The sequence below is a fragment of the Bufo bufo genome, chromosome 6, assembly GCF_905171765.1.
Source record: "Bufo bufo chromosome 6, aBufBuf1.1, whole genome shotgun sequence".
In the NCBI taxonomy this organism is placed as follows: Eukaryota; Metazoa; Chordata; class Amphibia; order Anura; family Bufonidae; genus Bufo; species Bufo bufo.
In genome coordinates, this window is record NC_053394.1 from 356,886,564 (window position 1) to 356,910,107 (window position 23,544).

At 45.2% G+C, this 23,544-nt stretch overlaps 1 protein-coding gene across 2 annotated transcripts in view; it reads right to left on the bottom strand.

Annotated features, from left to right (window-relative positions):
* ST6GALNAC2 (ST6 N-acetylgalactosaminide alpha-2,6-sialyltransferase 2) overlaps positions 1 to 23,544 on the bottom strand; it is a 91,078-nt gene that overhangs the window by 47,974 nt on the left and 19,560 nt on the right. For both annotated transcript variants that reach the window (XM_040435872.1, XM_040435871.1), the window contains exon 2: positions 16,826 to 16,915. In XM_040435872.1, the coding sequence (XP_040291806.1) occupies positions 16,826 to 16,915 (90 nt within the window). The remainder of the gene's footprint in view (positions 1 to 16,825; positions 16,916 to 23,544) is intronic.

Consider the following 23,544-nt stretch of genomic DNA (forward strand, 5'->3'; position numbering starts at 1 on the left):
TCCGTCAAAAAAATATAACCTGTCCTATTCTTGTCAGTGGAAAACGGAGGACGGACCCATTCAAGTCAATGGGTCCGTCAAAAAAAACGGATGCACAACTGGTATGTCATCCGTGTCCGCGTTCGTTTCAGTTTTTTTCTACAAGACCTTGGTGCAATAAAATTACACTTTTCATTAACCTTCCTTTTTTTCCCCCTGTCAGGCTAAAAAAAAGGAAGACACAAGGAAACACAACTGAAGCAAAATCGGACACGGACCACTGAAGCCAAATCACTGACAGTGAAAAAACACTGTCGTGTGCATGAGGCCTTACTAAATGTCCTGTAGCAGGCAGAGCAGGGCGGGTGGCCGTAACTCACTGATGTCACGTGCCTGCGCCGCCTACTTCATTCATAAAGTAGGCGGCGCAGGCACGTGACATCAGTGAGTTACGGCCGGCCGTCCGCCCTGCTCTGCCTGCTACAGGACATTTAGTAAGTAGTACAGATGGGGCTGGGGATCGGAACTTCAATTAAAGTTATTATTATAAAAGGTTTAGGCAATAAAGCAGTGAGTGAGCGGCGGGGCCGGAGTACAGTGACTGCACTGGCCCCGCCGCATTTGCATGCCATCGGCCCCTCCCACAGGTTTAGCTCCGGTATATTAGGGCATCTGTGGATGCCACTATTATGGGGTGGGGGATATGTGGATGGCACTGTAATGGGGTGGGGGATTTGTGGGTGACACATATATAGCAGTGCCATCCACAGATCCACCCCCCATAACAGTGCCATCCACAGATCCCCCTCCATAACAGTGCCATCCACAGATTACCCCCCATAACAGTGCCATCCACAGATCACCCCCCCCCATAACAGTGCCATCCACAGATCTCCCCCATAACAGTGCCATCCACAGATCACCCCCCATAACAGTGCCATCCACAGATCACCCCCCCATAACAGTGCCCCCCTCAGATCCCCCCCATAACAGTGCCATCCACAGATCCCCCCATAACAGTGCCATCCACAAATCCCCCCATAATAGTGCCACCCACAGATCCCCCCATAACAGTGCCATCCACATATCCCCCATAGTAGTGTCATGCACAGACCACCATTAGTTCAAAACCCACCAAAAGCACACCTTTTGGTTTAAAATATATTTTTTCTTATTTTCCTCCTGAAAAACCTAGGTGCGTCTTATGGGCCGGTGCGTCTTATAGGGCGTAAAATACGGTAATGTTTTTGTGTGTCGTTAAAAGATATCAACACTATCCACTATAACAGTGACATCTACAGCACCCCGCCCCCAAAACAGTGACCTCCACAGCCCCCCACCCCTTAACACTGACCCCCCTCACAGTGCCCCGTCCCTTAAAATTGGACCTCCACAGCAGCCCACCCCCTTAACTTCGACCTTTACAGCAGCCTTCCCCTTTAACAGTGACTTTCACAGCATACCACCCCGTTGACAGTGACCTCCACAGGGGCCCGTCCCCTTAACAGTGTCCTTTACTGGATTGGCGGCGTGTCCTTTTAAACAGCTCACTCTAAGACAGCAGCACTATGCTGTCTGAGTGTGAGCTGCAGGGAGAAAGTCACCCTCCCTCCCACCCCTGCAGCTGACAGAAGTTGATTTTTACCTTCATTTTTTCAATCCCCGTCGGCTCAGGCGTAAGGGCGTGGCCTAAACAGATCTGGGCGTGGCTTAGCGGGACCTAGAAGTTGATTTTTAACTTCATTTTTTCAATCTGTCGGCTGAGGAGTATGAGGGGGCGTGGCCTAACCAGATCGGGGGAGTGTCCTTTTGAGCAGCTCACTCTAAGATAGCAGCACTGTGCTGTCTGAGTGTAAGCTGCAGGGAGAAAGTCACCCTCCCTTCCACCCCTGCAGCTGACGGAAGTTGATTTTTTCCTTCATTTTTTCAATTCCTGTTGGTTCAGGAGTGGGAGGGGGCATGGCCTAACCGTATCAGGGGCGTGACTTGGTGGGACCTGGAGGCGGGGTTTTGTCTTTTGAGGGTGGACACATTGTGGCAGGGGGCGTGTCTGGGCTCCTTCCTGCAAGAAAAGGAGCTCATAGTACCAAAGTAATAATATAATTTATTCAAGCATGATTAAAATTACATAAAATAAAAAAGACAAATAGATATGATGCCAGAAACAAGAAAAAATGCGAGCAGAGGACAGACAAGAAAAAGCGCCACCCTGGGAAAGAGCACACAGTTCAAAAAAATATACACAATGTATCTATAAAACATGGGAAAAAATATTGGGTACAGTGCCCGACCCATGCAGTGGAATAATGGAAACAATGAATGCCAGGTGAGACAGTGGTCAACACAGACACTCCCACATGGCGATAGACGGTATGCAGAAGCGAATGCAAGCTGGAAATATACTGCAAAACAACCAGTGGGAGACCCGGCGTAATACGCCACCCCCTGACGAAGGTACGCCGAAACGCGCCACCCTGGGTTTCTTTGCACACGATTCGTCCTAGGTGAGCTCTGGTCCCCTCTCACTCCCCTCTGGCTACATGACCTTGCGGTTTATTACGCCTGTTCTCCCACTGGTTGTTTTGCAGTATATTTCCAGCTTGCATTCGCTTCTGCATACCGTCTATCGCCATGTGGGAGTGTCTGTGTTGACCACTGTCTCACCTGGCATTCATTGTTTCCATTATTCCACTGCATGGGTCGGGCACTGTACCCAATATTTTTTCCCATGTTTTATAGATACATTGTGTATATTTTTTTGAACTGTGTGCTCTTTCCCAGGGTGGCGCTTTTTCTTGTCTGTCCTCTGCTCGCATTTTTTCTTGTTTCTGGCATCATATCTATTTGTCTTTTTTATTTTATGTAATTTTAATCATGCTTGAATAAATTATATTATTACTTTGGTACTATGAGCTCCTTTTCTTTGTGTTTCTACTGTCGTACTCGGGAGCTTGTGCCGAGTTATTCGCTTGGTGTGTCCCTTGGGGTTGTACTGGGTGGGCACTGTCCTTTACCCTTCCCTGGGACACGCTGGGTCATTTTCTTTGTTCTTCCTTCCTGCAAGAGTGACGCCCCTCTAGGCACCTTACTGGCTCATTTGCATACCAAATAAACTGGATTTTCAGGGGATAAAAACATCTATTGCTGGAACAAAGGCACATCTGGAAATAAGGTACTAAGTGCTATTAGGCCATGGCTTTACTTCGAAAGCGATTATCCTGGTGACAGATTTCCTTTAAAGCTCACTTACAGCAGTGAAGAAAAATAGCTGGGTTGTTATAGAAACCTGGAGTAAAACTGTATGTGGAGACTAAGGGCCTGTGAGCTTCTATTGGATGATAAGGGTCATGTGACCAGGCTTCTATTGGTTAATGCATTTTTTGAGAATATCTCGGGAACGGTACGTCCTAGAGAGCTGAGACCTAGTCTAAACCTTTCCGGACACCTGATGTACCTGTGCGCCAAATTTCGTGATTGTAAATGCGACAGTGCGGATTCCTTTAGCAGACATACACACACATACACTCAGCTTTATATATCATATAATAGGATCCAAAGGGGATCCGGCGGGTGTCCGGCATAATTGCAGTCTTTTCGCCAGACAAATACTGTTACATGCAGATACAAGGCTATTTCTTCATTAAAGGGGCTGTTCATCACCACTGGGGACCTTTTTTGCAGACCCCTCAGCATGGTCAGACCCATGGAGGGAATCATACCCGATCTTCGTCGCTGGGTTCCGGCTACATCGCTCCCCCACGGGTACCACAGGTGTCAGGTCTCCTTGCATCAACATCTGGTTTGATAACTGGCTATAGTGCTGACATGTCACCCATGCGTCATGTCACTGGTTCACGTGATGCATGAGCAACAGGTCACTGCTGCAGCCAGTCATTGGCTGTAGCAGCTAAGTGACCTATGTGAAACCAGATATCGATGCAGGGAGACCCCAGGCCTGCAGTGCCTGAAGGGGAGTGATGGAACCAGAACCCAGTGGGGGGAATCAGGTAAGTAAGATTCCCAATGTGCCACCGGCCACTCTGGAGTCTGTAGAAAAGGTCCCCAGGGGTGCACAACCCCTTTAAATCTTTACATGAATGCCCAGGCCAGCATCTATATCACTTAGCGGCAATGACTCCCAACTATCAGCCATTTCCCTTAGATATGCCATAAAAGGTTTATGGTGGGAAAAACGCCATTCGGCTGGTGTCACACTTTTTTTCATGCATTACTAGGTGCACCAAATGTTTGAGTTGATATGGGCCCCCTTGGTTCTTGGGCCCCATAGCAGCTGCTGTGTCTGCTATCCTGGTAGTTTGTCCCATGGCCACACAAATCTCTCCCTACTGGAAAGTAAAATGGTTCAGCCATTCCTGCAGTCCTATGCAAGGGCGTAGCTATAGGCGGTGCAGAGATAGCAGTCGCTATCAGGCCCTGGAGCCTGAGGGGGCCCAAAGACCCTTGTGCCACATAAGAAGACACTGATATTATAGAAAGTGCATGCTGGGAGGGCTGTGATATAGATTTTGCACTGGAGCCCAGAATGTTTAGGTTACACATCTCAAATTGATGCAAATAAAGTTGAAAATTTTTATTGAAATGCCACCAGTGGTTGTCAGTTTTGATTAGGCCAACGTTTCGGTCCTCCCGGCCCTTGTTCACCGCCTGTCAATTACAATAACACTAAATAAATATGTGACACTAAATATATAAATATGTATATATTATTTGTATACTTGCCTTCATGTGGTTTTGTTTATCAATATTGTTTCATTTAATGTTTTGTCACATATTTATTTAGTGTTATTGTAATTGACAGGCCGTGAACAAGGTCCGGGAGGACCGAAACGTTGGCCTAATCAAAACTGACAACCACTGGTGGCATTTCAATAAAAATTTTCAACTTTATTTGCATCAATTTGAGTGCCGTGAATTAATTTACAGTATTATTGTGGAGATAATCTCCATCATTGAGCACCGAAGAATAATATACTCAAGTAGAGTGCCAGCCATCAATTGTACAACTTACACATCTGGCTGGAGGGAAGGGGTTAGGTCAAACATTTGGCATGGAAGGGTGCTGTTTTAGTTTTTGCCTCAGGCAGCATGAAGGCTATGTGCTCCCCTGCTCCTGGCCACAAAGCACTGATGGAAGGGGGGCCCAAGCTGAACTTATGCACCAGGGCCCCATGAACCTTTAGCTATGGCCCTGGTCCTATGCAATGTGTAAAAATGTAAAAAACATACGGTATTTTTCGCCCCATAAGACCCATTTTTCCGTCTTATGGAGCGAATGCTGGCAATTTACATCGCAGTCTGCGATGCTGCAGCATCGCAGACTGCGATGTATTAGTGAGGAGGGTCTGTAGTAGGCGGGGAGAGTGGCGGGAGCACATAGCCGGGGAGGCGGGGAGAGCGGCGGGAGCACTGGGCACTGTACTCTGGCCCGCCACTCAGTATGTACTGTATTATACCTAGTGTTAATCATAATCTCTAAACTGCGCTCCCCCTGCTCCCCATCTGTACCGTACTTACCGGTACATGTCACGCTCCGTCTCCTGTAGTAAGCGCTAGCAGGCAGGCCGGGCTGCAGGCGGCCGTAACTCACTGAGGTCACGTGCCTGCTCTGCCTACTTTATGAATGAAGCAGGCCGAGCAGGCACGTGACCTCAGTGAGTTACGGCCGCCTGCAGCCCGGCCTGCCTGCTAGCGCTTACTACAGGAGACGGAGTGTTACGTGTACCGGTAAGTACGGTACAGATGGGAGCAGGGGGAGCGCAGTTTAGAGATTATGATTAACACTAGGTATAATACAGTACATACTGAGTGACAGGCCAGAGTACAGTGCCTGCACTGCCCGACGCTCTCCCCGCCTACTACAGACCCTCCTTAGGGATCTATGGATGGGATAATGATGGGGGAGGGTCTGTGGATGGCATTATGATGGGGGGATCTGTGGATGGCATTATGATAGGGGGGTCTGTGGATGGCATGATGGTGGGGGGATATCTGGATGGCATTATGATGGTGGGGGGGATCTGTGGATGGCATTATGATGGTGGGGTGGATCTGTGGATGACACTGCTATATGTGTCATCCACAGATCCCCCCATAACAGTCCCATCCACAGATCCCTCCCATCATAATGCCATCCACAGACCCCCCCCATCATAATGCCATCCACAGACCCCCCCCCCATCATAATGCCATCCACAGATCCCCCTACCATCATAATTCCATCCACAGATCCCCCCCACCATCATAATGCCATCCACAGATCCCCCCACCATCATAATGCCATCCACAGATCCCCCCACCATCATAATGCCATCCACAGATCCCCCCCACCATCATAATGCCATCCACAGATCCCCCTACCATCATAATTCCATCCACAGATCCCCCCCACCATCATAATGCCATCCACAGATCCCCCCACCATCATAATGCCATCCACAGATCCCCCCTCCATCATAATGCCATCCACAGATCCCCCCCACCATCATAATGCCATCCACAGATCCCCCCACCATCATAATGCCATCCACAGATCCCCCCCTCATCATAATGCCATCCACAGATCCCCCTACCATCATAATTCCATCCACAGATCCCCCCCACCATCATAATGCCATCCACAGATCCCCCCACCATCATAATGCCATCCACAGATCCCCCCCACCATCATAATGCCATCCACAGATCCCCCCACCATCATAATGCCATCCACAGATCCCCCCACCATCATAATGCCATCCACAGACCCCCCCTCATCATAATGCCATCCACAGATCCCCCACATAACAGTGCCATCCACAAATCCCCCACCCCATAACAGTGCATCATCCACAGATCCCCCATAATAGTGTCATGCACAGACCGCCATTAGTTCAAACCCACCAAAAGCACACCTTTTGGTTAAAAATATTTTTTTTCTTATTTTCCTCCTCAAAAACCTAGGTGCGTCTTATGGGCCGTTGCGTCTTATAGGGCGAAAAATACGGTGATGCAATGATTTGTGCCAAAAGATTCAATCTGTGCTGCACCTTACCAATGCAGCTCTGCTACAAAAATTTGCGATTCACACTGCAGAATAATACAAAAAGCAAGGCTGGACCAGCACCTCCAAACAGTATGCACAGTACAGGCGCACGTTACCACCACTGCAATGCAGAACCAAACAAACACTATATGCAACAGCACAAAGAGACATGCTAACACTGCAAACATGTGATTACTGCTGTACCTACTGATATGTGAAAGCCAGAAGCCGTATGCACACAGCGGAATAATAGTCAGTGTGCAGGTCATAACAGGTTTTTGCTCAGACATATTCCTGGAATGAATGATGGCTTTTATTTGTGCAAACTAATCTCTTTAGGGCATGTGATCATAACAGGGTAGGTATCTGGCAATCTGTATATGTAATTATAGCAATCTAATACTCTCCTGGCTGCCAATGAATGGAAACATACCACATTCAGAGACTAAATAACTGTCCGGCCCTCATCTGCTACAATGTATCCGTGCAGGTAAAATAATCAACCTGGACACCAGGACACAGATCTGTGTTGCTTATGTGTTTCGTTCAGGATTTTCCTGCACTGATACATTGTAACAAATTATTCCCAAATAATCCCGTACCTCTGCACAATGTCATCTGAGCGCATGCCGACTATGGATCTGCAATATTGTCCATAAATACGGAGAACAAAACGAACAAAAAATTCTAGTCTCTTGAACCTTCATCATCCGTAGAGGAGAGTCGGGACGCCCCCATACCCATTAAGCAGGCATTCTCAAACTGCGGCCATCCAGCTGTTGCAAAACTACAACTCCCAGCATACCCGAACAGCCTACAGGTATCAGCCTACAGCAGGGCATTGTGGGAGTTGTAGTTTTACAACAGCTGGAGGGTCGCAGTTTGAGGATGCCTGCATTAGAGCGTCGACTGGTCCCACTGAAAATGGCCTCTAGATAGTTTTGACATTTTCATGTGATGAGAATTTTGGCTGCAGAATTTCATCTTGAAATTCCACATCACAAATCCGTAGCAAACACGCCACAAAATCTGCAACTTCACACCAGAAAATTTTGAGGTGAATTTAAGTGCAGATTTTGTGGCATACTTTTACGTCACGTATGAATCAGACCGTCAATTGAAAGCTGAAAGGGGTTACCCTACATAAAGTATCTATCAGCTGTGCACACCATAGGTCACGGGTCAGCAAGCTGCGGAACGTCAATTGTGCAGAAACTCCCATCGTGCTTCATTCACTTCTCTGTGAGTTCCATGGAGGGTCGAGCGAGTGTGCATGGTGAGAGATATAGTTTCACAACAGCTGGAGTGCCGGAGGTTCCTAAGCCTTGCCATAAATGTCGGATCGCTGGGGGTCTGACCAATGGGACTCCTCCCCCCAAAAGGTCCTGAGAATGCAGGGTGCCTGAATGGAGCTGTGGTGAGCATGTCCATGGGACTGACTTAAAAAGTGGATAATAGAAGACGTCAGCTCGCCCGTCTGCTGTAAGTAAGTCCTCAGCCAAGATGCCGTGTTCAGATGACATCCTGACTCCAGATAATCCAATAGATAAAAGCAAGCAATTCAGCAACAGGAACAAATGTACTTAGTGAACAACTCCAAGAATTTGCGAAAGAGTATTTAAACTAGGAAGGGGGGGGGCAAAAGAGTGAAAATAAAAGAGTCCAATTGCCCCCCGAAACAATGCCAGAACAGGTCAGAAGCACAGAGGTTAAGAAATGATAAGCTCAGAGTCCTGTCTACAAATGCTCGCAGTTTAGGTAAAAAAATCAATGAACTTGGGTCAATAATGGCATCTGAGAATGTAGATTTAGTGGCTGTTACGGAGACATGGTTTAATAAAAGAAATGACTGGGACATAACCATACCAGGGTACTCTTTATACAGAAGAGACAGAGAAGGCAAGAAAGGAGGAGGAGTGGCCCTGTATGTGAAAGATAGCATTAAATCTAACCTAATACAAGTTGGTGAGGCCAACATAGAGTCAGTTTGGGTTACGTTGCAGTTTGCTAACCATGCAGTAACTCGTGTAGGTGTGATATTTAGACCACCTGGTCAAGTTAAAGAACTAGATGATCTACTAGTTGAAGAAATAGCTAAAATGACAATGAAAGGAGAAGTTATCATTATGGGAGATTTCAATCTTCCAGATATAAACTGGAAAACCAAAATAGCAAGTTCTACCAGGAGTACAGATATTCTAAATTCCCTACTGGGGTTATCTCTACAACAAGTGGTTGAGGAGCCAACCCGGAGGGAGGCCATTTTGGATTTGGTATTCACAAACGGGGATTCGGTATATGATGTCATTGTAGGCGAAACCTTGGGATCTAGTGATCACCAGTCAGTGTGGTTTAATATAAGAACTGTGAAAGAGTCCCACCACACAAAAACAAAAGTTTTAGATTTTAGAAAAACAGACTTTTCAAAAATGAAATTAGTCATAAACCCACCCCTACCCCGCCCCTTGTGTGTTTTTGGCGGTTTTTTACATTGTATTTATATGTATGCAATTCTATCTGTATGTATGCAAGCTAATTGTACCTGAAGAAGGGGTTAAACCCCGAAACGCGTTGTACCACTTGCCGAAATAAATTAATAACCTTATCACTCCAACTACTGGGTGGTTTTTGCGCCGTGGGATACCTTTTCTTTCAATTGAACTACTGGCTTTCTGCGGGATTCCAGGCATCCCTGAACAGAAGTAATTCATCCCGGGCTGCACACCATCCGTTGTGAGGAGTTCATGGCACTTTGCTATACGTCTACATTAGAGTTGTGCCTAAACTAGCACAACTCTATCAGGTGAGCCTCCCCAGTGGAGTTACCTTTTTATTTATATACTCTCTACGGTATTACCCTATGGTGCGCCATTCCTTTTTTTGTTCTCTAGTGGAACGACGCCTGTTATCTGACATAAATGAGTCCTTATCAGACTGGAACGGATTACATGGAGTCCAGGAGAAATGGGACTACTTAAAAGGTGCATTATTGAAGGCAACAGAAAATTGCATTAGACTTGTCAGTAAAAGCAAAAAAAGGAGGAGACCACTGTGGTACTCAGCAGAAGTGGCCCAAATCATTAAAAATAAAAAGCTAGCATTTTGTAATTATAAAAAAACCCAGAGCAATGAAGATAAGGAAATCTACAAGATTAGGCAGAGAGAGGCCAAGCAAGTTATAAGAACTTCTAAAGCGCAGGCAGAAGAAAAACTAGCTCAGTCTATGAAAAAAGGGGATAAAACATTCTTCAGATATATAAATGAAAAAAGGAAATTAAAACAAGGAATAACTAAATTAAAAACAAAGGACGGAAGGTATGTAGAAGAGAATAAAGGGCTAGCCGACTGCCTTAATGAATACTTCTGTTCAGTTTTTACAAAAGAAAAAGGAGAAGGACCTCCACTAGAAAGAATGACTATTAAATCGTTTGATGCATGTATCTTTACAGAGGAAGATGTTCTAAGTTTGCTGTCTAAGGTGAAGACAGATAAGTCACAGGGGCCTGATGAGATACACCCAAAATTATTAAAAGAGCTTAGTGGTGAGCTGGCAAAACCGTTAACAGATTTATTTAACCAATCATTAGTAACAGGAGTCGTCCCGGAAGATTGGAAATTGGCAAATGTCGTGCCCATTCACAAGAAAGGTAGTAGGGAGGAATCGAGCAACTATAGACCAGTGAGTCTGACATCAATAGTAGGCAAATTAATGGAAACCCTATTAAAGGATAGGATTGTGGAACATCTAAAATCCCATGGATTGCAAGATGAAAAACAACATGGGTTTACTTCAGGGAGATCATGTCAAACAAATCTTATAGATTTTTTTGACTGGGTGAATAAAATAATAGACGGTGGAGGTGCAGTAGACATCGCATATCTAGATTTTAATAAGGCTTTTGACACTGTCCGACATAGAAGACTTATCAATAAACTGCAGTCATTGAGCATGGACTCCCATATTGTTGAGTGGATTAGGCAGTGGCTGAGTGACAGACAACAGAGGGTTGTAGTCAATGGAGAACATTCAAAACAAGGTAATGTTACCAGTGGGGTTCCACAGGGATCTGTACTGGGACCGATTTTGTTTAATATCTTCATAAGTGATATTGCAAAAGGCCTCGCTGGTAAGGTTTGTCTTTTTGCTGATGACACAAAGATATGTAACAGGGTTGATGTTCCTGGAGGGAAACGCCAAATGGAAAAGGATTTAGGAAAACTAGAAGAATGGTCAGAACTCTGGAAACTGAAATTTAATGTGGATAAGTGCAAGATAATGCACCTGGGGCGTAAAAACTGAAGGGCAGAATATAGAATATTTGACACAGTCCTGACCTCAGTATCTGAGGAAAGGGATTTAGGAGTAATTATTTCAGAAGACTTAAAGGTGGGAAGACAATGTAATAGAGCAGCACGAAATGCCAGCAGAATGCTTGGATGTATAGGGAGAGGTATAAGCAGTAGAAAGAGTGAAGTGCTTATGCCGCTGTACAGAACACTGGTGAGACCTCACTTGGAGTATTGTGTGCAGTACTGAAGGCCATATCTCCAGAAGGATATAGATACTCTAGAGAGAGTTCAGAGAAGAGCTACTAAACTAGTACATGGATTGCAGGATAAAACTTACCAGGAAAGGTTAAAGGACCTTAATATGTATAGCTTGGAAGAAAGAAGAGACAGAGGGGATATGATAGAAACTTTTAAATACATAAAGAGAATCAACTCGGTAAAGGAAGAGAGCATATTTAAAAGAAGAAAAACTACCACAAGAGGACACAGTTTTAAATTAGAGGGGCAAAGGTTTAAAAGTAATATAAGGAAGTATTACTTTACTGAGAGAGTAGTGGATGCATGGAATAGCCTTCCTGCAGAAGTGGTATCTGCAAATACAGTGAAGGGGTTTAAGCATGCATGGGATAGGCATAAGGCCATCCTTCATATAAGATAGGGCCGGGGGCTATCCATAGTATTCAGTATATTGGGCAGACTAGATGGGCCAAATGGTTCTTATCTGCCGACACATTCTATGTTTCTATGTTTCTATGTTAAAATACCAAGTTTATAGGGCACCTGTCAGGAGATTTGTACCTATGACACTGGCTGACCTGTTACTTGTGCGCTCGGCAGCTGAAGACATCTGTGTTGGTCCCATGTTTATATGTGCCCGCATTGCTGAGAAAAATGATGTTTTATTATATGCAAATGAGCCTCTAGGAGCAACAGGGGCGTTGTCATTACACCTAAAGGCTCTTCTCTCTCTGCAACTGCCGCGCCCTCTGCACTTTGACTAGCTTGCGCTAATGTGTAGAACTACAGGATGACATCGCCACCAATCTCTCGGGGACCTGCCCTCCCTCGATGTTCCGCTGTATATTCCTGTACTCTGTTGAAGATATAATGTCTCCCCTATCTAAAGGACCAGGAGTGCAGATATATAGCAGGTGAGTGTATACAGTGATTAACTGCAGTTATGTAAACCTCCTGACTCACACTTCCAGCCTGTACTATCTGTGTGTGCTGACTCTCCAGTGTAGTTCTAGGAGATGTAGCTTCACACCCTGCCTCCAGTAGTAAGAGCTGACAGGGCAGGGAGGGCAGACAGGACCAAGCTGCATCACATAGGAAAACATGGAGACACTGCAGTGTAAGTGGACAGCAGCACTGTGTCACTGAGCAGTCATGGCTACCTTTACACTGCAGATGCGTCAGGAGCGATGCAGGGTAAGTATAACCTACATGAGGGACCTGGGCATTAGGTGGGACATTACAGGGGTTGGATAACCCCTTTAATAATGACCAAGCCTGAACTATATAGTGAAAGAAAAAAAATTCCCGCTTCTTTAACTCCTTAGTTTGTTATTGTTTGTAAAAGTGAGTCAGTAATATTGAATACAAGAGCCCCTAATGGTTTGAATGCTACACAAGATGTTACAGTCAGGTCCATAAATATTGGGACATTGACACAATTCTAACATTTTTGGCTCTATAGACCACCACAATAGATTTGAAATGAAACGAACAAGATGTGCTTTAACTGCAGACTGTCAGCTTTAATTTGAGGGTATTCAAATACATCCAGATCAGGTGAACGGTGTAGGAATTACAACAGTTTGCATATGTGCCTCCCACTTGTTAAGGGACCAAAAGTAATGGCACAGAATAATAATGATAAATCAAACTTTCACTTTTTAATACTTGGTTGAAAATCCTTTGCAGTCAATTACAGCCTGAAGTCTGGAACGCATAGACATCACCAGATGCTGGGTTTCATCCCTGGTGATGCTCTGCCAGGCCTCTACTGCAACTGTCTTCAGTTCCTGCTTGTTCTTGGGGCATTTTCCCTTCAGTTTTGTCTTCAGCAAGTGAAATGCATGCTCAATCGTATTCAGGTCAGGGGATTGACTTGGCCATTGCAGAACATTCCACTTCTTTCCTTTGAAAAACTCTTTGGTTGCTTTTGCAGTATGCTTTGGGTCATTGTCCATCTGCACTGTGAAGCGCTGTCCAATGAGTTCTGAAGCATTTGGCTTAATATGAGCAGATAATATTACCCGAAACACTTCAGAATTCATCCTGCTGCTTTTGTCAGCAGTCACATCATCAATAAATACAAGAGAAGCAGTTCCATTGGTAGCCATACATGCCCACGCCATGACACTACCACCACCATGCTTCACTGATGAGGTGGTATGCTTAGGATCATGAGCAGTTCCTTTCCTTCTCCATACTCTTCTCTTCCCATCACTCTGGTACAAGTTGATCTTGGTCTCATCTGTCCATAGGATGTTGTTCCAGAACTGTGAAGGCTTTTCTAGATGTCATTTGGCAAACTCTAATCTGAGCTTCCTGTTTTTAAGGGTTACCAATGGTTTACATCTTGTGGTGAAGTCTTCTCTTGATTATTGACTTTGACACACATACACCTTCCTCCTGGAGAGTGTTCTTGATCTGGCCAACTGTTGTGAAGGGTGTTTTCTTCACCAGGGAAAGAATTCTTCGGTCATCCACCACAGTTGTTTTCCGTGGTCTTCCGGGTCTTTTGGTGTTGCTGACCTCACCGGTGCGTTTCTTCTTTTTAAGAATGTTCCAAACAGTTGTTTTGGCCATGCCTAATGTTTTTGCTATCTCTCTGATGGGTTTGTTTTGTTTTTTCAGCCTAATGATGGCTTGCTTCACTGATAGTGACAGCTCTTTGGATCTCATCTTGAGAGTTGACAGCAACAGATTCCAAATGCAAATAGCACACTGGAAATGAACTCTGGACCTTTTATCTGCTCATTGTAATTGGGATAATGAGGGAATAACACACACCTGGCCATGGAACAGCTGAGAAGCCAATTGTCCCATTACTTCTGGTCCCTTAACAAGTTGGAGGCACATATGCAAACTGTTGTAATTCCTGCACCGTTCACCTGATTTGGATGTAAATACCCTCAAATTAAAGCTGACAGTCTGCAGTTAAAGCACATCTTGTTTGTTTCATTTCAAATCCATTGTGGTGGTGTATAGAGCCAAACATTAGAATTGTGTCGATGTCCCAATATTTATGGACCTGACTGTATCTGCCAATATTAGTGATATACGTCTTATCTTATAGGTTTCCACCCAGTAGCTAAAGAGTTATCCTGGATACATACAACTCGTCTGAGTAGGTAATTATTGGGATGTGACCATTCCTTCCTGGTAATTGCCTGGAGGTTAAGAGCTGCATTTACATGGCTACTGCATTTGGGGGGTAGTATATGTCCTTATGGAGATTGCCTAGTGCTTCTTTGGAATTCTGGGAAGAAGGGATGCAAATGAGCTCTTAGCAAGCTCCGTCTCTGATGCCACCAGATGTCAGGCGGCTATCCTATAAATCAGTGTTCCACGCACTGCATTTTGCTCATTCATTGGATAATCTGTGGCAAATTCACACAGATAGATTATCAGAAACAAGCGATCACACTAGCGTTCATTCCCGATAATGGGGCCGAAAATCAGGATGTGTAAACCCAGCATTACTGTACACTTAGGACTCATACACACGACCGTATGTATTTTGAGGTCCGTAAAACACGCATGACGTCCGCGCGACATCCATATTGCAGATCCATTGTAACAATGCGTAACCTTGTCTGCAAAACGGACAAGAATAGGACATGTTCTATCTTTTTTTGCAGAACGGACATACGGAAACAGAATGCACACGGAGTCATTTCTGTTTCCATTGAAGTGAATGGTTCCGCATACAAAAAAATTGTTTGTGTGCATGAGCCCTTACCATGTGGGGGGGGGGGGGGGATACAACAAATCCGGGGACCTTTCACACTTTTAAATGGTTTCTTATTACAGCAGGGGCGGACTGGGAACTTAAAGTGGCTCTGGAAAAAAACCTAAAAGTGGCCCCCAATGTTGTAGGTAGGTTCAAATTGACAGAAGGCGGGCAACACACGTAGGCAGGGAGAGCAATACTGTATTACTGCACAAAATACCACCCCTGCAGAGCCAAATACCACAGTGCAGCACATAATACTGCCTCCCCTGCTGCAGTATTTAACTGTATCAGTTCAGGAGGACACCTGCTGCCGGTGGTAAAGTACATAAGTGCCTGATGCTTCTGGCATTAATTTATGCAGAGACATTATGTACCTGGCTGGTGGCTGTGAAGAGGGTTCAAGTGGCCCCCTGGGCATTGGCCCACTGGCAAATTTCCCTGTAGGGTCAATGACCAATCCGAACCCTATATTACAGTCTTATCTTATGCTATGAACAAGGATCTCTACCGAAACGCGTAGTAAACACCACAGGATGTGCTTTAACCCTTTTTAATTAAAGGGGTTCTCATACCGGTACAGCCGCCGCTGCATCTCCTCGTCGCACAGATTATAACATCCGGCATTGGGGGGGGGGGGGGGGGTGGTTAGCCAATAGCAGGCCACGACAGGAACAAACCTCCCTAGTGTCACCCGCGATGCAAGGGAGGCTCGTTCCCATCACTGCCCACACCCTGGATGTTTTCATCCAGCCGCGACGGGGCGATGCAGCGGCGGCCGTGCCGGTATAAGAAGTGACGTGGATGCCGGGGAGCGAGGTAAGTACAACCTCTGTGAGGGGCCCGGGCATATAAGGGGGAGTGGGCATTATAGAACTTGGATAACTCCTTTAAAGTTGGAGTTTTACCAGTCTACCCAAGTTGCTGGGTTGCTTGCCTTTATCTCACCAATACAGTCCTCTGACAGTCCCATAGAGGTGGACCAACATGTGCACTCCATTACCGCAAAGGACTACGTTCTCAGGATCGCTGGGGGTCGCCTTTTCTGGGGCTAGGGGAATCAATCATTTTGGAACGTTCCCCTCCAGATATCAGATAAAGGAGATGTTTGTATGTTTTTATCCATTTAGTAAATGGAGTTCCTCTCTCTAAAGGCTTTACATCTTTATAAGAGCGGCGAGATGGCGGCTGGGGTCAGGTTCATCCATGGAAGAATCAGGCAGTAAATGTATCGGAGCCGTAGGGAGCGATATGCATTTAAACGGTTAGTAATAGGCTTGTCTCACGCGCTTTGAGGCAAATGAAAATCTTTAAACATTTCAAAGCAGCATTTCCCTTCAGATCTCCAAAGGTAAATCAGCGGAATACTATTGAACTAAAACAGGGGCCCCGCTTTATGTTTTCATTTATATTTCCTTTTTGATATGCAAATGACTCCGCCTGATCAAAGAAAACCTGCTTTATTTAATGGGAGCAGATAATTGCAGCCTTTTACCATTGACGTGGATAATCTGTAAAACAGACCTGGCGGGAAGGATAAAGTGACATACCCAGCATGTTCCCAGGCAGGTTTTTCTATAGAGTCTTGGGAATTCTTGCTTTTCTGGTGCAGCAGCCAATCCTGCTCCTGACCCGCTGGTCTGCAAAATAAAAACGTGCTTGTTAAGAGCGTACAAAAAAAATCCCCAACTATATACAGGCATATAAAGAAGAGCTTGAAGAGGGCCTGTTAGCTCCCCTGGCTAGTAAATACTTAAATATTCCCGACGAAATAACATTTCCAGAGCATCCTTTCATATAACTGTACATTGTTCCGTTCCTCTGTTATTCCTCCTGAAATTTATGAATAAATTGACCGTTGGGCGTTACCAGTCCGCTTGTCAAATGGCATTCTCAATCTGTTAGCACTGATTGGACAGTGTCACAGTGGGTAGGGACACACCTCCGACTGGTAACTACCAACTGTAAATGTATTCACAACGTTCTAGGAGGAATAACAGAGGAACAACATAACAGAGTTCTAAGAAATTGTTATATTATGGGAAATACAATTATTTAATAAAACAGATGTCAAAAGAGCTGACAGGTCCCCTTTAAAAGGGTTATGCCATGACTGATGTAAAGAAAATGAAAATCAGACATCATATAGTACAGGGATGGCCAACCTGAGGCTCTTCAGCTGTTGCAAAACTACAACTCCCAGCATGCTCAGACTTGCCTTTAGCTATCAGCCTACAGCAGGGGATGTTGGGAGTTATAGTTTTACAACAGCTGGACAGCCGCAGGTTGGCCATCCCGGATATAGTACAATACAATTTGTTTCTACCAAAGCTAGAACCAGCCCTGTACCACACATGGATCCAAAGATCCCCCCATTCACTGCTCCAATTGATCTGCTGGATTTATTTCAAGCTGGCAGCTCAGAGGAAGTGTGCCTTCTGCTGCAGCTCTCTCCCTGTCACAGCTCAGGGGGGAGTGTCCTTCTGCTGCAGCTCTCTCCCTGTCACAGCTCAGGGGGGAGTGTCCTTCTGCTGCAGCTCTCTCCCTGTCACAGCTCAGGGGGGGAGTGTCCTTCTGATGCTGCAGCTCTCTCCCTACCACAAGGCAGTAGGCGAGTCCTTTCTGCTGCAGCTTTCTCCCTATCACACCTTACGAGGCACATCCTTCTGCTGCAGCTTTCTCCCTATCACAGTTCAGGGGGTGCATCCTTTCTGATGCAGCTCTCCTCCATCACAGTTCAGAGGGCATGTCCTTTCTGCTGCACCTCTCATCTTGTAACCGTCACAGCTTCTAGCAGTAGACAAGGATGTAGCTGAGCACATGGGACCATGCTCTTCCAGCTAAGTAGGTGGATGTGCACATTATTATACCGATTAAACACCAGGGGGCGCCGTTAGAATGAAGCAAAGTAAATATCTCTCAACTGGAGCAGTTTTGTAACAGAGAGTAAATTACAAAAGTAACAGAATTATATTAAAATAACCCTTTAAGTACCACTGTATCACTGCACCGACAAAGTACTGTGCATGTCACTGACATCCACTCATTATTGTGCTAATCACCGAGTTTCAGGTTAGGTTCATATTCTTTTACATTAGACCAATTCCCTAATACAGGCATGGCCAACCTGAGGCTCTCCAGCTGTTGTAAAACTACAACTCCCACCATGCCCTGCTGTAGGCTGATAGCTGTAGGTAGCCTGGGCATGCTGGGAGTTGTAGTTTTGCAACAGCTGGAGAGCCTCAGGTTGGCCATCCCTGCCCTAATACATATATTTATATCCATACAGGGAGTGCAGAATTATTAGGCAAGTTGTATTTTTGAGGATTCATTTTATTATTGAACAACAACCATGTTCTCAATTAACCCAAAAAACTCATTAATATCAAAGCTGAATATTTTTGGAAGTAGTTTTTAGTTTGTTTTTAGTTTTAGCTATTTTAGGGGGATATCTGTTTGTGCAGGTGACTATTACTGTGCATAATTATTAGGCAACTTAACAAAAAACAAATATATACCCATTTCAATTATTTATTTTTACCAGTGAAACCAATATAACATCTCAACATTCACAAATATACATTTCTGACATTCAAAAACAAAACAAAAACAAATCAGTGACCAATATAGCCACCTTTCTTTGCAAGGACACTCAAAAGCCTGCCATCCATGGATCCTGTCAGTGTTTTGATCTGTTCACCATCAACATTGCGTGCAGCAGCAACCACAGCCTCCCAGACACTGTTCAGAGAGGTGTACTGTTTTCCCTCCTTGCAAATCTCACATTTGATGATGGACCACAGGTTCTCAATGGGGTTCAGATCAGGTGAACAAGGAGGCCATGTCATTAGATTTTGTTCTTTTATACCCTTTCTTGCCAGCCACGCTGTGGAGTACTTGGACGCGTGTGATGGAGCATTGTCCTGCATGAAAATCATGTTTTTCTTGAAGGGTGCAGACTTCTTCCTGTACCACTGCTTGAAGAAGGTGTCTTCCAGAAACTGGCAGTAGGACTGGGAGTTGAGCTTGACTCCATCCTCAACCCGAAAAGGCCCCACAAGCTCATCTTTGATGATACCAGCCCAAACCAGTACTCCACCTCCACCTTGCTGGCGTCTGAGTCGGACTGGAGCTCTCTGCCCTTTACCAATCCAGCCACGGGCCCATCCATCTGGCCCATCAAGACTCACTCTCATTTCATCAGTCCATAAAACCTTAGAAAAATCAGTCTTGAGATATTTCTTGGCCCAGTCTTGACGTTTCAGCTTGTGTGTCTTGTTCAGTGGTGGTCGTCTTTCAGCCTTTCTTACCTTGGCCATGTCTCTGAGTATTGCACACCTTGTGCTTTTGGGCACTCCAGTGATGTTGCAGCTCTGAAATATGGCCAAACTGGTGGCAAGTGGCATCTTGGCAGCTGCACGCTTGACTTTTCTCAGTTCATGGGCAGTTATTTTGCGCCTTGGTTTTTCCACACGCTTCTTGCGACCCTGTTGACTATTTTGAATGAAACGCTTGATTGTTCGATGATCACGCTTCAGAAGCTTTGCAATTTTAAGAGTGCTGCATCCCTCTGCAAGATATCTCACTATTTTTGACTTTTCTGAGCCTGTCAAGTCCTTCTTTTGACCCATTTTGCCAAAGGAAAGGAAGTTGCCTAATAATTATGCACACCTAATATAGGGTGTTGATATCATTAGACCACACCCCTTCTCATTACAGAGATGCACATCACCTAATATGCTTAATTGGTAGTAGGCTTTCCAGCCTATACAGCTTGGAGTAAGACAACATGCATAAAGAGGATGATGTGGTCAAAATACTCATTTGCCTAATAATTCTGCACACAGTGTATAGATTTACAAGGGCATATCATGCATTAGGGGCTTATGCACACGGCCGTCCACAAATTGTGGATCCGCAAAACACGGATATCGCGGAACAGAACGTTCGGCCCATAATGGAACAGTCCTATCCTTGTTCATAAAACAGACAAGAATAGGACATGTTACATTTTTTTGCAGGGCTGCGGAATGGACAACACGTGCTGTCCTCATCTTTTGCAGCTCCATTGACGTAAATGGGTCTGCATCTAACCCGCAAAAAAATACGGATCGGATGCGGACAAAACCCACGGTCGTGTGCATGAGCCCTAACTATGTGGACAGAGGAACCACTATCCTTGTTATAGGATCACCACCTTTGTATTTATACAAGAGTATTGGTCTGAGAAAGCAGGGCAGCAGAAGGGAAATCGAATTCCCTTCCAATCTGCTCTTGGCAATAAAATTTTGGTATATGCAGTATGTAATGTATGCATCGTACAATGAAAAGCGCCATGCACACGCATGTCCTATACATATACCAAAAAGTTCTGCTGTGAACAGCATCGTAACGGAAAGCAGCAGTTGGCAGTTGCATCTAAACAGGGGCCTAGCTAGAATTCATAGGGACCCATAGCAAAAAGAGACGGGCCTCACCACAATGAAAGCATTCATTGCACATGGCCCTTCCGCTGCCCCCCTCTTGCCCCTACCTGGTGCTGCCTGAGGCGATCGCCTCACCTGGCCTCATTGGTGGTGCACCCCTGTTGATAAATGTTTGTGTGAGAGTAGAATAAGGTGGCACTGCTATTTCATCGAGTGTCCTACCCGACAATCCCCTCAGACCGATGCGCACAACACAGCAATCAATCTTCGTATGTGGTGCTCAGCAAGCAATAACAGTATAAGAACAAAGTCCAAAGCAATATGAAGATAAGAAACAAAATGTCTCACCGAAGTAGAAACAATATCAATCTTTATTCTTCCTCTTACAGGATACTTGTGAACGGGGTACAGGGGCGGACAGCTGATTACAGAAGATCGGCGGCTACGGCCGTTTCGCGCGCAATGTCACGCTTCTTCTGGCAGCTCAAACGTCATCGTGCAAACTTGCGCTTTATAAAGACAACGCCCCGTAGCCGTGACTATGAGTAACAGATGAGCGCATAATTTAGTGACGTTAAAATCACATACGTGAGAAAAGGTTATACATACATATTCATACCATATGACTATTTAGGTAAGAATGCTACTAAACATATTCGCGCATTACAATTCCTCATGCGAAAATAATACTGACATGTTCATGCCATGCAATTAATTATGCGATAATAGTACTAATTTGTAATCTCTACTGCCTATTTCACACCAGATATAAACCGCAAATGGGCATAACTAACCAGGAGGGTTGGACACTTTCTGAACGTAACCAATGGCCGCTGGCTGGTGAGGTTCTTCAAGGCAGGGTCCCCCTTAAGCAGATCCCAATTTTCATTTATTACCCGCTTGATGATATCAGCAGCGGGACTATATTTTAATGCAAAGGCAAAACGGGGTTGTTCAGTGCTCCTATCTTTCTCAACCAGCAATGTGTCCCGATCGAGTGCTGCAATGCTGTAACCCCGGTCCAACAATCGGTTCCTGAGTTCATTTGCCTGTCGATAAAATCCGCCATCGGTGTCGTTGATCCTCCGCAGACGGACAAACTGTCCGTATGGGACGGCCCCCTTCACCGATGGCGGGTGAAAACTGGTCTGGTGGAGCAGTGAGTTAGTCGCCGCGGGCTTGCGAAAGCCCGCGGTGTGTAATACACCGTCCTCTACTGTAACGTGCACATCTAGGAAGTCCAGCGATCCACCCCCAAAATTGAGAGTGAATCGCATGTTCATCCGGGTGTGCTCGTTGAGGTAGTCCACGAATTCGCTACACGACTCCTCGCCTCCGGGTAAAGTTTGTCCGTCTGCGGAGGATCAACGACACCGATGGCGGATTTTATCGACAAGCAAATGAACTCAGGAACCGATTGTTGGACCGGGGTTACCCTCTGAGAACAGTCTCGGCAGCATTGCGGAGGGCTGCAGCACTTGATCGGGACACATTGCTGGTTGAGAAAGATAGGAGCACTGAACAACCCCGTTTTTGCCTTTGCATTTAAATATAGTCCCGCTGCTGATATCATCAAGCGGGTAATAAATAAAAATTGGGATCTGCTTAAGGGGGACCCTGCCTTGAAGAACCTCACCAGCCAGCGGCCATTGGTTACGTTCAGAAAGTGTCCAAGTTAGGGATTTCATGACACGTCGGACATCCTATGTCGTGTAGGTCATTTTTTGTCCGTGTAAGAGGTTCTATATTGGTAAAACAATACGTCCACTCTTTGAGAGAATACGGGAACATGTCAATTCCATCCGATCGGGCAAGGGATGCCCCCGCCTGATTGAACATATTAGAGCCGCGCATGGCGGCCATCCGCGTTGCCTCTCCTTTGTAGGGGTGGAACAGGTTCGACCCATCCCTAGGGGAGGGGATCGACACCGGCTGCTCCTGCAGAGGGAGGCAAGGTGGATCATATGCACCGGAGCCACCGGGGCAGCGGGGTTGAACGATAGGAATGACATGTCCGTGTTCCTCTGAGGTGTGAATTATGATTACAACAAAGTGACGAAACTTGTTTATGTCGAGTTCTGTTATCGTGAGATAGTGGACTCTTTATGAGGAAGACCCCTTCCTGGATAGTTATGCCCATTTGCGGTTTATATCTGGTGTGAAATAGGCAGTAGAGATTACAAATTAGTACTATTATCGCATAATTAATTGCATGGCATGAACATGTCAGTATTATTTTCCCATGAGGAATTGTAATGCGCGAATATGTTTAGTAGCATTATTACATAAATAGTCATATGATATGAATATGTATGTATAACCTTTTCTCACGTATGTGAGTTTAACGTCACTAATTTATGCGCTCAGCTGTTACTCATAGTCACGGCTACGGGGCGTTGTCTTTATAAAGCGCAAGTTTGCGCTATGACGTTTGAGCTGCCAGAAGAAGCGCGACATTGCACGCGAAACGGCCGTAGCCGCCGATCTTCTGTAAGCAGCTGTCCGCCCCTGTACCCCGTTCACAAGTGTCCTGTAAGAGGAAGAATAAAGATTAATATTGTTTCTACTTCGGTGAGTGCCGCAAGACATTTTGTTTCTTCTCTTCATATTCCCCTGTTGATAAATGCTCAAACGATTGATATTGGGACGTTCAACAATATGTACGGTCATGAGTAAAACAAGGTATACTCTGTTTGACTTCTATAGATTTACGTATCAGGACAGAAAAAAAAAAAATGTGGTCCTTAGAAGGTCTTTAAATTAGATAGATATAACCTCAGATCAGAAACTGCACATGAGAAACTACACTGTGCTAGTATTTATTTAACAAAAACTTTGCCAAA